Raw genomic sequence first — 13,324 nt, 5'->3', positions numbered from 1 at the left:
TACGAGTTCACTCTGATCTAATCCACTTGATACACTAATCATAATTTCGCATGATTCTCTAATTTACTCCAGTCCAAATTATACTGTGCTTAACATACTATACATAGTACTCTACTACGTTGAAGTGGTGCTGCTTCTCCCCCGCTGACGTCAAACCCAGCCCCCCCCCCCTCCTCCGCGCAACAAACCTGCATTTTCCTCGTCTGAAAATGTCTTCCATTGGCCTGTCATGTTGATCGACTGAAACTTTTTTCACTTTGAGTTCCCGCTTTCATTGAGCCGAGGTGTTTGCTCAAAGACAAGCCTGCTGCAAGTCTGCAATTTACTGATGCTGTTTTTTGCTACCGGTGGGGCTGGACTTTGGTCATGACGCGCAGTTTGTTCCCCCACCTGCATGGAAATGTATAGGATTCCATAGCAAAATCATTCAATTGAAGAGCTATCGACCAGTATTGTCTGATGTGATGCTATCCCCCCCTAGTGTAAGATTTACTTCAATTGAGTATGTCCCGGTGATGGGGGTACATCCCCAGTCTCCCAAGCTGTCGCTTCTTTACCCAGTTGAAATTCAATCGTGCCACCCTCAACCATCACATCTTCATGCTCGAACCAGTTTTTTGTCCACTGGTTGCCATTGATCTGTACCCCTTGTACGAAATATCCCTCATCAAGACCCGTGGCAGTGATCCGCAGTGTCTTGTCCCCGTTGATAGTCATATTCAAATCCGAAAACCATGGTGACGATAACAGGTAAACGGGTTGCGTGACGACCGGGTAGATCCCAAGCATCTGCCATAATAGCCAGGAATTCATTGCACCAGCGTCACTATTTCCGGGGATTCCGTATGCGGCGTCTTTGAAGCTGTCATGTCATTGCTTGTAAGCAAGTTCTTTTTCTTCCTTTGAAGACAAGGTTGATATCCGGAAGGATGCGGGTTACACAACGTACTATTGGTTCGCGAGGCTGCGGGATTGCATCACGCTCTTGGCTTGTTTGTTGATGTAGTTATACAGGTAAGGTGTGGCGAAATCTGGCTCATTTCTGCGTTTGATTGTTTTCAAGATTAGCATTCGAAGTAAACTTGATATTTGCTGCTGTTGGAGTTTGACTTATGTACCCGATATTGATTAATGTTGTGATGCCAGCTCCATTGGCACCGAGATTCTGCACAGAAGTGTTTGGTTTGAACTATTCATATCATGATCATGTCAATTCATTCTTCTGTCATTCTGCGGTAGTAGAAAGTAGAACTTACCATCATATCCAATCGCGATTCAAATGTCTTCGCTCCACCCATCAAGTGGATTAACGTCTTCACATCATGCGGAACCACAAAGGAATACTCTATCAAGATTGTTAGCACAGCCAATCCAGTATCTCCAAAAAAAAAATATCAAAGTAAAAACTAAGGCGTATGGAATGTTCTCACCCCACGGAATCCCCTCATAGCTCACATCCATCCACTCACACCCGCCACATAAACGCGGATCATAAGAACTATCATTAAACCGCCCATCCGCAAGTCTAGGTGCCAAAAAGCCCTTAAACCCAAGACTCTCAACATTTTCATCCCAAATATTCTGCCATCCCGCAGACCGAGTCATATACTTCTCCACATCTCCAGGCATTTCACCCCGGGCAACCTGCGCCACCGCAAAATCATTAAGACTATACTCGACCGTCCGCGATATACACCGCGTATTCCGATCCTGCGATACATACCCCAACTCTTTCCAGTCATCCAGTGCCCCGCGTCCTTCTTTTGTGCTGGCTGTGAAGTCGGTTGGGTCGAAGGTATTGTATGGTGTGACTTCTGCATCTTTAACCATTGCAGCATACCCTTCAGTCCAATTGATTCCTCCGCGTAGGCCTTTCACGTAAGCGTCTGCGAGTACATTGTCTGCGTCTGATCCGCCCTGTACGAGTCCATTCCAATTGCCTGAGCGTCCATCTGGCATGAACCCTGCGTATCTACCATACAACAATACTGTGAGTTCAGAGGGAGAGATAGGTGGTGTAATGATCGACTTACTTCCAAATATCAATCAAGCTACGAATCATGGACTCGTAGTACTTTGGTTGGAAAATATGGTAAAAGCTAACCGTGCAGCGGAAAATATCCCCTAGAAATCAAAATCAGATAATGCAAATTATGAAATGTAAGGCAGAGAAAGTTCCCGGTATACAAACTCACACATAGTGTAGAAATCATCCCAATAAGGCTCACCAGACTCCCATAATGGATTCTCCCCCGTCCGATCAGAAGGCATGAGATGCATGAAGTAAAGAGAACTATAAAGTAATCTGACATGAGTCAAGTTCGCCTTATCATCGATAGGTACCTGTATTTTGTCAAAAACGTCTTGATTCCATTCCTTCACCGTATCAGCGACAGTATCATTTAACTTCCAGGAAGGAATTTCTTTCCTGATATATGATTTAGCCCGATCAGTTGAGATAAACGAGATTCCCACGCGAGATGTAACGTGTGAAGCAGGGCCATCATTCCAGGATAGAAGTACACCGACACGATCATTCATTAGGCCCGAAGTGATTTTATCAGACTGATTACCGAAATGAGGCTGACTCGTACCTCCGTTAGCGAGATTCTGGTATCGTGGCATGGGATCTGTATTCGGTCCGGAAAATGTTTGTGCTTTACTCGGTCGACTGTTGAATTCTCCATGGAAGTAGACCGTAAATGGGGCTCCTGTGAACTTCATTAGATACAGTCTTCTCGAGGGTTATCTCGTGATTGAATCAATACAAACCATTGTTCCAACCACCTGCATAAGTCCCGTATCCACTATATGCCTGTCCATCATCTTCAATTTGAATCTCGCCTCCGGCAAATAATTGGCCATCTGCATCGCCAGGGGAAGCCGGAAGATACTTTTTTTCATCGTGAGTGAGCCATTTCTACGAGAAGACGGATAAACTTGAAACTCACATGCGATAAATCAATCAGGATATTTTTCTCGCCTTCAGGAAAAGAGTACTCCAAAATTCCCGCATGTCGAGACGCAGAAAGTTCAACCTCAACACCACTCTTCAACTTCGTCTTGAAGTATCCCACACTCGCAACGTCATTTCCAATCTATATAGAACAATTGTCAGCAATCCACACTCCTCGAACCAATCACACTTGCACATTTTAACTCGCCCTGGACTGGCTATATGTCAAATTATCCAAAACATTAACCCCCTCCAACCCGGTCAACGGCATCTGTGAAATAACCCCATACTTGGGCGCACCCCCAGTCCCACTCTCATGCATCATACTGAACCCCGTAACATTTCCATCTGGAGTCCATCCACCATTCAGTACAGCCGTCGACCAATTCGCCGCCGTAGAATCAATACCCAACTTCACGACGCCGAATGGTCGTGCTCCGCCGACGAAAATGTCACCGCCGCCAAACCCAGTTCCATCAGGTCCTTCGGCGCCAATGAATGGGTTGACGTATTTTGATAAGCCCGAATTCGGGGCTGGTGGTTCAGTGGCTGATATTGCGGTTGTGTGTAATAAGCTCGCTATTGCGAGGGTTGAGTAGATTTGTAGATGCATGGATTTGGTGCCTTTATAGGCCTGACCTTTTTATTTAGGGAGGGTAAATAAATTTCAAAAATTCCCGACAGTGAAGTTAGGAGGACAGGATGTTAGGTTTATATTAATTATCACCGGCACTTGAAATCAAGGTTTAGATAAAGTATAGTAAGTACAGAGGTCGAATCGAGAAGTTAGGGTTGTGCTTTGTCTTAAACATTCCCCAGCCTCATGTCCAGATCCAGCATATTCCCAGTGTAACCCCCGGTTCTCAAGACTGAATAACTCCGTACTCGAATTGGATACACGGGTTATCATTTCCTTGCTAGGAAATTGTTCATCCTATGATATTGGAGATGGAACTGCCGAAAGGTATACCCCGCTTCCATGCTCTGCTGCAAAGTTGAAGTAGACACTTATGCTTAGCCGTGCAGGGACGTACCGATCGGCATTTGGGAATGTAACACTTGATGGGATATGTGGGGATTGAAAGTGCACTTGTTGAAGCTTGGGCGATGATCAGCGCGGAGAGGTTGAGGGAGTCGAGGCTGCAGTGTGGTTTGAAACATAGAGATTGAGACTCTTGTAGGTAATCGTGAGAAAGAGTGCTGAATGATCGTAAACATTACTAACTACAGGAGTCCTACTTCAAGTTTAAAGTTGAACCCAGCAATTGCACACACTAATGTAAGAGGAATCCACTGAGAAGCTTAGATGAAAGAAATGTATTCAAATCCATAACTCCGAACCCATGATATCATCGAAAACAGCAAAGACAGCACCCATCCAGCCAGGCATCTATATCCATGGATGCAGAAAAGAAATCATGCACGCGTCATCTTAATTACTACCGACCCTCAATGTAGTCTCTGTTCTCAATCGTGACACTCTTGGTCATGTGGTTGACCTTGTAAACACCGACAAGACGCGAGGCAAGCTCGAACATGTTGTTTCGCAAAGAAATGACAACGAACTGTGCGTTCTTTGTCCGCTCCTTGATATAGGATGCAACAATAGAGACCTGATGGCAAATGTTAGTATACTGCAATTTGTAAATGATGGTCATGGCAGAGAACTCACATTTCGGAAATCCAGCGCAGCATCAATCTCATCCATGACATAGAGTGGTGTCGGCTTGTAGTGGTGCAGAGCAAAGACCAGCGCCAAACTGGACAGTGTCTTCTCACCACCAGACAGGTTACCGATGTTCTTCCAGCTCTTCTTGGGCGGCATGACTGAGAACAAGATACCCTCAGAGAAAGGATCCAGTGAGTCGACCAACTCCAATTCGGCATTACCACCCATCGTGATCATTTGGTACATCTCCTTCAGCCGGAGAGAGATGATACCAAACCCTTCCATGAATCCATTCAGACGAGCAGAACGGAGACCATCCAGACGGGACTTGGCGCTATCGCGGGAAGCCAAAGCAGTGGCCAGGTCTGCGGACCGTGCCTCGTGTTCGGCGGTACGACGACGGTATTCTTCAATCACAGAAAGATCCACAGAAGCGTTTTGGACCTTCTCTTCCAAGGCAGCAATGACAGCTTTCAATGACTCCTTGTTCATCGCATCAAGCTCGTCGTTGGTGTAGGTTTGAAGCTCCATGGGCTCTTGCTCCTCGCCTAGGTCGCTGACGTTTTGCAAGGAAAGTTTCGAGAGCTTCTCCTCCCAGTAACGGCTGCGCTTCTGGTTTTCTGCAAGAGCCTTCTGGTTCTCGTCAAGCTTGTTTCGCATCTCGATCTCAGTGGCACGAGATTCGTTCAACTCAGCCTTCTTATCATCCAGCTCTTGCTTGAGGGCCTTGAGTTCACCCTTCTTGGTCTCGAGAGCCTACAATAAAGTTAGTTTGATTGAGCAACAAGACATCTTGACAAGGAGCTTACCTCTTCAGCCTCTTCGGCCTTTTCCCTCCAGCAAGAGGCATCAGTGGCTTGGTTCGTGACATCTTCCTCCAATTTTTCCAGGTCTGCCGAAATCTGTTCGAGCTCCTTTTCGGAGCCATCACGGGCCTTGGAGTGCTTGGTAATAAGCTTCTCATTCTTAGACTTCTGCACCTCAGCGTTGGAGATCTCTTCGGTCAGCAGGTTGATCTGCTCCTTCAAGCCATCAACCTTGGCCTTTTGTCCACGAAGACGAACACCACCGACTTCCATGATCTTGCCCTGCAAGGTCTGAATCTCCTCCTCGATACCGCTTTTCGCATTGTTGAGTTCCTCGATCTCGTTGTTCACGGCATCGATTTGCTCCTCGAGGGCAGCAGACTGAGACTCGTCGGATTTAGATGGCTTGTGCTCCGCGCTCAGCTCTTTCACACGCCGCTGGGCATCGACGAGACTGCGCTTAGTACTGTCAATCTCAATCATGATCTTTTGAATCTTTGTCTCGACCCGAGGGATTTCGTCGGTCTTCTCGCGCATCTGCGATTCGATATTTCGTTGCTTCTCCTGGAAGTGCTGGAACTTCTTCTCCAATTCCTCAAGATCAGACTCGAGCCGGTTAACTTGGTCCTTTGTAGTATCCGCGACTTGCTTCGACGACATGGCGCCCCGTGCGACGCGAGTACCACCACCACTCATCGTACCAGAAACATCGATTAGCTGGCCATCCAGCGTTACTACTCGCCACCGACGCGCGCCGTAGGCAATGCGGTTGGCTTGTTCGAGGTCCTTAGCCACGAGCGTATTTTGCATGACGCTGTAGAACGCCGGTGCAAACTTAGGGTCTTTGGGCTTGACGAGATCGTATAGACGCGACACACTCTCTGGGGTATAAATACTCGACATATCACGACGAGGCAGGCGATCCAGAAGAATGAAGTTGGCTCGGCCGAGGTTGTTCTTGCGTAGATAGTCAATGCACTGTTGACCAACCTCTACGGTTTCCACGACCATATTGTCAAGAGCCGGGCAAGCAGTAGAAATCGCAACATCGTACTTCTCGTCGATGGTTCCCAAGTTTCCAAGGCGACCATGGAATCCATCGATACGTCCGGACTCCTTCAAACGCATCAAACCTGTCAACACACTACCGCGGTTCTGAGTGTTTTGCAGGCTGACTCGTGCTTCGTCTGCTTTCTGTCGGGCACTGGATACGTGCGCACGAACTTCAGGCTCCCGAGCCATGTACTTCTTCAAATCATGCTTGAGCTTCTCAACCTCACCTTCCAGGGTTTCCTTTTGAGCTTGTCGCTCCTCAAGATCGGTTTGCTTCGATTGCAGGGTCTCCTCGATGGTGCCGATCTTGCCACGCGCTTCCTCAAGCAGAACAGCGCCGGCATTGCTCCTTTCGCGAAGGATATCAAGCTCACTCTGAGCAACAGCAGCAGCAGATTGCTTTTGGTTGATTTTCTCGTTCCAGGGCTCGAGAGATTTTTGTTTGGCCGCGATCTGATCAGAGAGGCCTTGGGTTTTGCCCTTGAGACTTTCACGGATGGATTCGAGTTCTTTTTCTTCCGCTTGCATCTCCTGTTCAAGCTGCGTGGTCTCGCCAGTTTTTCTCTCGATATCGTCAGAATATTTCTCGACCATGCTTTGGCACTCAGATGCGGCAAGGCGGCTGGTCTGCATCGTCTTCTCCAGCTTCTTCTGCTTGTTGACCAAGAACTTCTTCTTTTCCTCGAATTTAACAGACTCCTTGTCGTACTTTGCCATTTCCTTCATCAGCCCTTGAGACTCCTTCTCCATGGTCTCCCACTCGCGTGAGGCACGCTTGTAGGCTTTCTCAAGCTCCTTGATGCCGGACTCGTTGCCTTCGTGTTTCTCTAGCTCCATATTCAACTGCTCTTGCATCTGCAGAATGGCTTCTTCAGTGACACGAACGTTATCGGCACATTCGGCGATGTATATTTGATAAAGTGCCGACTGCTTCTGAGACAATTCATTTTCTTCGACCATGTATGCCACGGCCTGATTCTTTTTATCCTCGAGCGCCGTCTTCTCTTTCTCGACGTGTTGAACTCGGTTGTTTTTCTCGACACAAACATCGTTGAAAGTTTCCAGCTCGGCGGCTGCCTCGTCGATGGGAGTTTTATACTTGGATGTTCCAATGATATCTTCTAAATATTCAAGAAGACCCTCGTCATGCTCGTTGGCGGCCTTGGCTTTCATCTGGGCAATGGACTCGACTTCACCTTGCAGAATCAAGAACCGCTTGTGGTCCAGGTCGATTCCACGATCACGGAGGAAGGTCGTGACCGTTGTGAAATTTGTCTCTTTCTTGTTCATATAGTACTTGCTGCTGTTGTTTCTGAAGGCTCGGCGAGAAACAATCAAGTGAGAATCAGGGATTACTTCATGGCCGCCATCAGGAAGATCGAGCACTTGCTCAAAGTGTACCTCTACCTCACAGAATGGGAGGTCGGGATATTGGGCAGAATTATGGATGAGCGCGGAGATTTTGCCTTGTCGCATTTTGCTGGCACGGAAACCAAAGACAAACAACAAAGAATCGATTACGTTCGACTTGCCGGATCCGTTGGGTCCGACCACAGACGAAAAAGAGGCGTGGAAGGGACCAACGACCTGCTTCCCAGCGTAACTCTTGAAGTTGTTAAGGATCAAATTTTGAATAATCATTCGGGGCTTGACTTCCGCAGGTTCGGCGGGTGCTGGGGCTGTCATATTCCTAGACTTCATGACAATATCCATGGGCTTCTCCAGTACAGTCGAGTTCGGATTGATGTACGACACTTGGGATCGCGGTTCTTCGGCGGGCTTTGATGGCGATGACTGGTTGACGGCGGACTCGGTGATATCGGTGAGAGGGGGCACGCTCTCCCTTTGAGCGCGTGCTTCGGATTCGGGCGATGCAGACGGCTCTGGAGTAGGGAGTGAGCCCTTGGCCGCTTTAGGAGTAATTGAGCCACGACTCTTGCGGGAAGCCATACTTTGTCTTTTTAAAGCCGCCGTGTTAGAAGGTGAGCCGGGTTCAAGCTCGGCAGGCTCGATACTCTTCCTCTTCAAGGCCGCCTGATGCGAAGGAGAATCGGGGTCGGCAACCACGGAGACCATGCTGGGGCCTTCATCATTTTCATCATTCTCGGTGTTTTCGTCATTTTCGTCGTTCTCGTTCCCGTCGGTTTCTTCAGCCTGGGAGGCCTCTGACTCCGATGCGAGTGAAGCGACCGATTGCCGGGACTTGCGCGTCGGCTTCACGGTGGCGGGTGTTACAGGATCTAATGTCATTCTCTTCGAGCGGGATGCGCGCTTAGCTTGCTTGGGGACGGGTGTATAATCCTCCTCTTCCTCTGCGCTTTCTTCGTCGTTGTCATGATTAGAGGGCGTGGGCGTCACGTTTCCGGGGTCCTCTGATTCAGATGTCTCTTCAACAACATAGCTCCTGCGAGGAGCGGAACGGCGCGAGGGCCGACCCTTTGCGAGCGAAGCCATTTCAAATCAGTTGGGACGACTGCGTCATGGGCGGCGAGGGGTGGTGTGGGATGGAGAGAAGATGAGGGAGAGAGGGGAGGTCCAAAGTGTTTATTTTCCGCCCAAAAAGGAATGGCGCGCCCATCTGCCACAACACAAAGCTGCACGTCTTTCACCGCCTCGGTGGATCCTCTCTCCATACGACGAACTGCGTGAACTGATAGACTTGGGAACCTGTGAGCTTGTGACCTGGTTGTTGAAGTTTGTGGAAACCTGGAGAACTTGCGAATAGGCCACTTCCAACTTCTGCCTTTACCTAAACTTCTCTATTCATCATGGCGCAATGGGAGAAGTTCGATCACATCTTCAGCTTCAATAAGAAGTATTCCTACGATTCAAAGATAGTCGATCAGATCGTCGCCAATCGCCGTTCTCTCGAGGGACAACTCTTCGCGGACCGCCTACTTGGGTTACTTGGTATCAAGGGAGGTCAGTACTCTGCTAAAGTGTGGTTGCAAACTCATATGGTGTACACTCCTAGCTAATCATTTGCCTTCACAGTGACCAAGGTTTACCCGCCCAAATCCAATGCAGACCTCCGATCTCTTATAGACCACATTGTGGCTTCTGAATTAGACATTCATCACAAGCAAGCCTTGATTTACTATCTTCTCAAGGATTGTCGAAATGCGCCAAACGCTGCGGCAGACTTTGCGAGTTCATGCCATTTGCCGGAGAAATACCGTCTCTTTATAGAAGGTCTTTGGCACATGGACCGTCTAGACTTCAGGGTATGTATTCAAGGATATCACCAATTACGCAGCGGTCGATATACTTACTAGGTTCTCAGAGCGCAATTTCATACCTCGCTGAACCCTCATTGATTCCTACCTTCCCCGACGAAATTCTTCATGCCCTTACCCTTACAAAACTTCCAAAGCATGATGACAATCTTACCATCACCTACTACCTCGCCGCAGCTCCTCCTTTGGCTACTGAGAAAGTCCAGCGCGCATACTTCGAGACTCTCTGCCGATCCAATGTCACTGAGGCCTTCTATTTTTCTCGCAGATACGATGACGATGATCGTCAAGGGCTCTTCGGACAACTCGTTGAGTTTGTACTCAAGACACCAGCCGGTCAGCACCGCAGCAGACGAGCAATGGACCTCGTTGGACTTCCTCTAGACGAGGACGAATCACAATGGTTCGAGGAAACATTACTGCGGGGAAATGCAAGCTCACTCCCGGGGGCCAAGGATACGGTGATGATGCGCCGATTAGCTATCGGGCAGATGGATGGACTGGCCCCCGAACTCGAGTCAATGGGTGGCAAGAAGATAGATGGATTGAACTGGGATGATCTACGAGAAAGCATGCAAGGCGTATAATACCCTACTTGTGGCGCAATTTTCAAAATGGCTTTTTACGTTCGCAAATTCATTTGGCGATTGGAGTTCAGGCCCTTGAGCAGCTTGCCTTTGCAAGGATATAATCCCAGATCTCTCCAGGTTATGAGGCAGAGTAGCCCAAATACTACTATTACGTGCAACTGTTGGTCGCCCGACCATATCGGGCGATATGTACTCTTCTTGTAGCAATCGATACTCCTAGTGCTCCTCTGGTAATAGTAAGTAGTATAATTATTAGTTATATAATATCTTATTGTACATAAATAAGTTGACCGCTTGCTTCCCGAAGATTGGAATATTTATAAGCCCATGAGCATACATGCCCATGTATGCTCATGCAGGTGCAATACACAGGTATCTATTGTGCATGTTTATATATTTTTGCGGTGGTACTTACATTGGGCAGAATACCACCTGGTTCATTGACACGCCAGTTGTACTTTACATATTGGATACTACCATTCTATTTCATCTATTAATTCTCATTTTCAAATCTCAATTTTCCCCTCACTTTTCCTCTCAATTAACTCAACTGATTTTCTCGACTGTACTAAAACAACAAGCCCTACTACCTATAATATGCCAGAATCCGACTTCGGGGCGGGCTACTGGCTGACCGATAAGCAGATAAGGGAATTGCGAAAACGCGGTATCAGCGTCTTCCAGTTTAACACGTCGGCGCCATACCCATATTCAGCTCAGCAACGTAAAGCCAGAGTCGACAAAGCGAGAAAGATGACAATCTGCAGCTTCTTCCAACAGGGCCGTTGCAAGTTTGGAGGTATCTACAATCTATCCCTATCAAATCGCGGGCCATCACTGACTAGAAGCTAGATCGGTGCAGATTCGAGCACCCTGGAAATACCTCAACTACGGGGAATCGCTTCGGCGCTCTCGCCGGTGGAGGGTTTGGAAGTAAGTGCATTCTCTTTCAACCTCAGTAGTGAGTGAAGTGCTCCATTATGGGATGAAGTCTGGTTGAAGAAACATTCACTCAGGCTATCACCCAATGTCTTCACACCCATCTCGTCTCGATACCCTTCAACCTCCTGCCATAATTGTTTTTGGATCCTTCCCCAGCAGATGTCATGCTGTTCAAGACCCCAAATCATCCTAAACTAGAAATGAAACCACGACCTCTCACTCAGCATAAGCAGCCAACTAATGTATCATTTCGCCGTCCATCAGATCAAGCCTCTCAATCAAATCAGCAGCCCGCGAAGTACGTATTCTTCTTTGGTACTTTATCAGAACTCTCATTAACCTCAATTTAGCTTCGGGGTCAATGCAAACGATATCAAGCTGGACTTGACTGCTGGCAAAGGACGCCCAGAATGGATTTTCTCATCATATTCACCAGCTCGTGATGTCCCACGGCAGCTTTTCGGTGGTCCGCAACGCGAGCAGAGTATGGAGGAGATGCGACTTCGCCATTACGAGGCAGTTGCTGCTGGAAATATGAATCAAGCTGTTCAAGAAGCCGAAGCTCTGTGGGGTGAGTCCGTGAAGCAGATGGATGCTGCTCTCAACGACCTCAATGGGGCAGTCAATTATATTGTCGGAGGTGCCAATGAGCATCCCAATCGACTTGATATCGTCGAGGGAAAGACTGGGCCAGATACCAATCAAGGATCGCAAGGGTCAGCATTTGGCCAACCGGCAGCCCCTGCACAACCTACCAACGCTTTTGGTCAACCTTCCCAGCCCTCGGCGTTCGGACAGCCTGCCTTTGGTCAGCCCTCTCAGCCAGTCGGACAGTCATCGGCCTTTGGCGCACCCTCTGCCCTCGGGCAGTCGTCTCCCTTTGGACAGGCATCTGCATTTGGACAAACTTCCTCTCTAGGCTCTGGCTCTGCTTTTGGCCAGCCTTCCAGCCTTGGCGGACAATCAGGGTTCGGAAAACCAGCTTTCGGCCAGTCTGGATTTTCACAGTCCGGAAATAGCGCACCTGCTTTTGGTCAAACAGCATTCGGTCAGCCTTCAGCTCCAGCGGCAGCGGCACCATTCGGCGCGCCTTCAGCTGCCTCTCCATTCACTCAAGTTGGACAGAACCAGTCCACAGGGGGATTCGGTCAACCATCAGGCCAACAATCACAAGCTGCTGCACCCTTCGGCCAGCCATCACAGCCACAGGCTTCACCTTTCAGCCAAACATCTGCTGCTGCGCCTGCTGCACCATTTGGACAACCTTCTCAACCAAACCCATCGCCTTTCGGCCAACAACAACAACAACCCCAGCAACCCTCTCCTTTCGGCCTTGCCGCACCCTCTGCGAATACGAACCCCTTTGGTGCCGCTGGTGCGGCTTCCAACCAACCAAATGCATCGCCGTTTGGCCAAGCTGCCGCTCCTCAAGGCGTACCCGTTACGCAAACCAACACCGGACCCCGTCCGTCCATAAAGATTGATGATCCGTCTATGCTCAACCCCTTCCCACAACTACAGGGCGAGACAAGACGAGACCCTACGACTAAAGCCCTAACAATGTGGAAAGGCCGCCCAGTACGGCAAGTTAAGATCGAAGATGGCACCCTTCGCCCAGCCTACGTTCATCCTCAAGACAACAAGACTCTCGTCCGTATCATGTTTCCGGATGGATCTCCCGACGACGCCTCCCTGAAAGATGCACTAAGCACCCCAGAACAATTTACGCCTGAGATCGAACAGATGTACAAGTTTTTCTTTGAAAATGGATATTTCAAAGATGGCGTTATTCCAACTATACCACCAAAGAAGGATGCGGTCAGCTTTGACTTCTAAGTACGTCCTGATTCACTGGCGGAGCACCGCTATCCTGCAGGAATGACCAAGAACTTCCATCTATATATGTATCACTCTAATGCTCAAGACGTGGAAGGACATTTGCCCTGGTGGAAATGGCGTCACGGAGTCTCAACTTCTATCTTATGTAGCGCTTTAAAGACACGAATTCATCTACATTTTTACTCCAAATGACCAGCAATGATTTCTCAAGATGTTTCCATTTTTTTTGTACT

At 48.5% G+C, this 13,324-nt stretch overlaps 4 protein-coding genes across 4 annotated transcripts; 2 read left to right on the top strand and 2 right to left on the bottom strand.

The window, feature by feature from the left end:
• Positions 1–489: 489 nt before the first annotated feature.
• N7469_005394 (GH92 family glycosyl hydrolase) lies at positions 490–3,569 on the bottom strand (the record flags this gene model as incomplete). Its single annotated transcript, XM_056644314.1, has 10 exons — positions 490–862; positions 950–1,042; positions 1,119–1,189; positions 1,257–1,345; positions 1,431–1,972; positions 2,034–2,124; positions 2,196–2,711; positions 2,773–2,893; positions 2,952–3,098; positions 3,198–3,569. The coding sequence occupies 10 exons, from the start codon at positions 3,567–3,569 to the stop codon at positions 490–492; spliced, it is 2,415 nt and encodes an 804-aa protein (XP_056501128.1).
• Positions 3,570–4,395: 826 nt separating this feature from the next.
• On the bottom strand, positions 4,396–8,938 carry smc4 (condensin subunit SMC4; the record flags this gene model as incomplete). The annotated part of the gene is made up of 3 exons (XM_056644313.1): positions 4,396–4,569; positions 4,629–5,381; positions 5,435–8,938. 3 exons carry the CDS (start codon positions 8,936–8,938, stop codon positions 4,396–4,398), a joined length of 4,431 nt encoding a protein of 1,476 aa, XP_056501127.1.
• Positions 8,939–9,252: 314 nt separating this feature from the next.
• N7469_005392 (ELYS family protein) lies at positions 9,253–10,307 on the top strand (the record flags this gene model as incomplete). The annotated part of the gene is made up of 3 exons (XM_056644312.1): positions 9,253–9,406; positions 9,479–9,708; positions 9,768–10,307. 3 exons carry the CDS (start codon positions 9,253–9,255, stop codon positions 10,305–10,307), a joined length of 924 nt encoding a protein of 307 aa, XP_056501126.1.
• Positions 10,308–10,907: 600 nt separating this feature from the next.
• Positions 10,908–13,088, top strand: N7469_005391 (FG-nucleoporin nup42; the record flags this gene model as incomplete). The annotated part of the gene is made up of 3 exons (XM_056644311.1): positions 10,908–11,109; positions 11,159–11,243; positions 11,603–13,088. The coding sequence occupies 3 exons, from the start codon at positions 10,908–10,910 to the stop codon at positions 13,086–13,088; spliced, it is 1,773 nt and encodes a 590-aa protein (XP_056501125.1).
• Positions 13,089–13,324: the final 236 nt, after the last annotated feature.

Source organism: Penicillium citrinum (genome assembly GCF_028827155.1).
Source record: "Penicillium citrinum strain IBT 23319 chromosome Unknown utg000004l:1.0-2404223.0:1.0-2405248.0, whole genome shotgun sequence".
Lineage (NCBI taxonomy): Eukaryota > Fungi > Ascomycota > Eurotiomycetes > Eurotiales > Aspergillaceae > Penicillium > Penicillium citrinum.
This window is presented reverse-complemented; position numbering and strand designations above follow the sequence as displayed.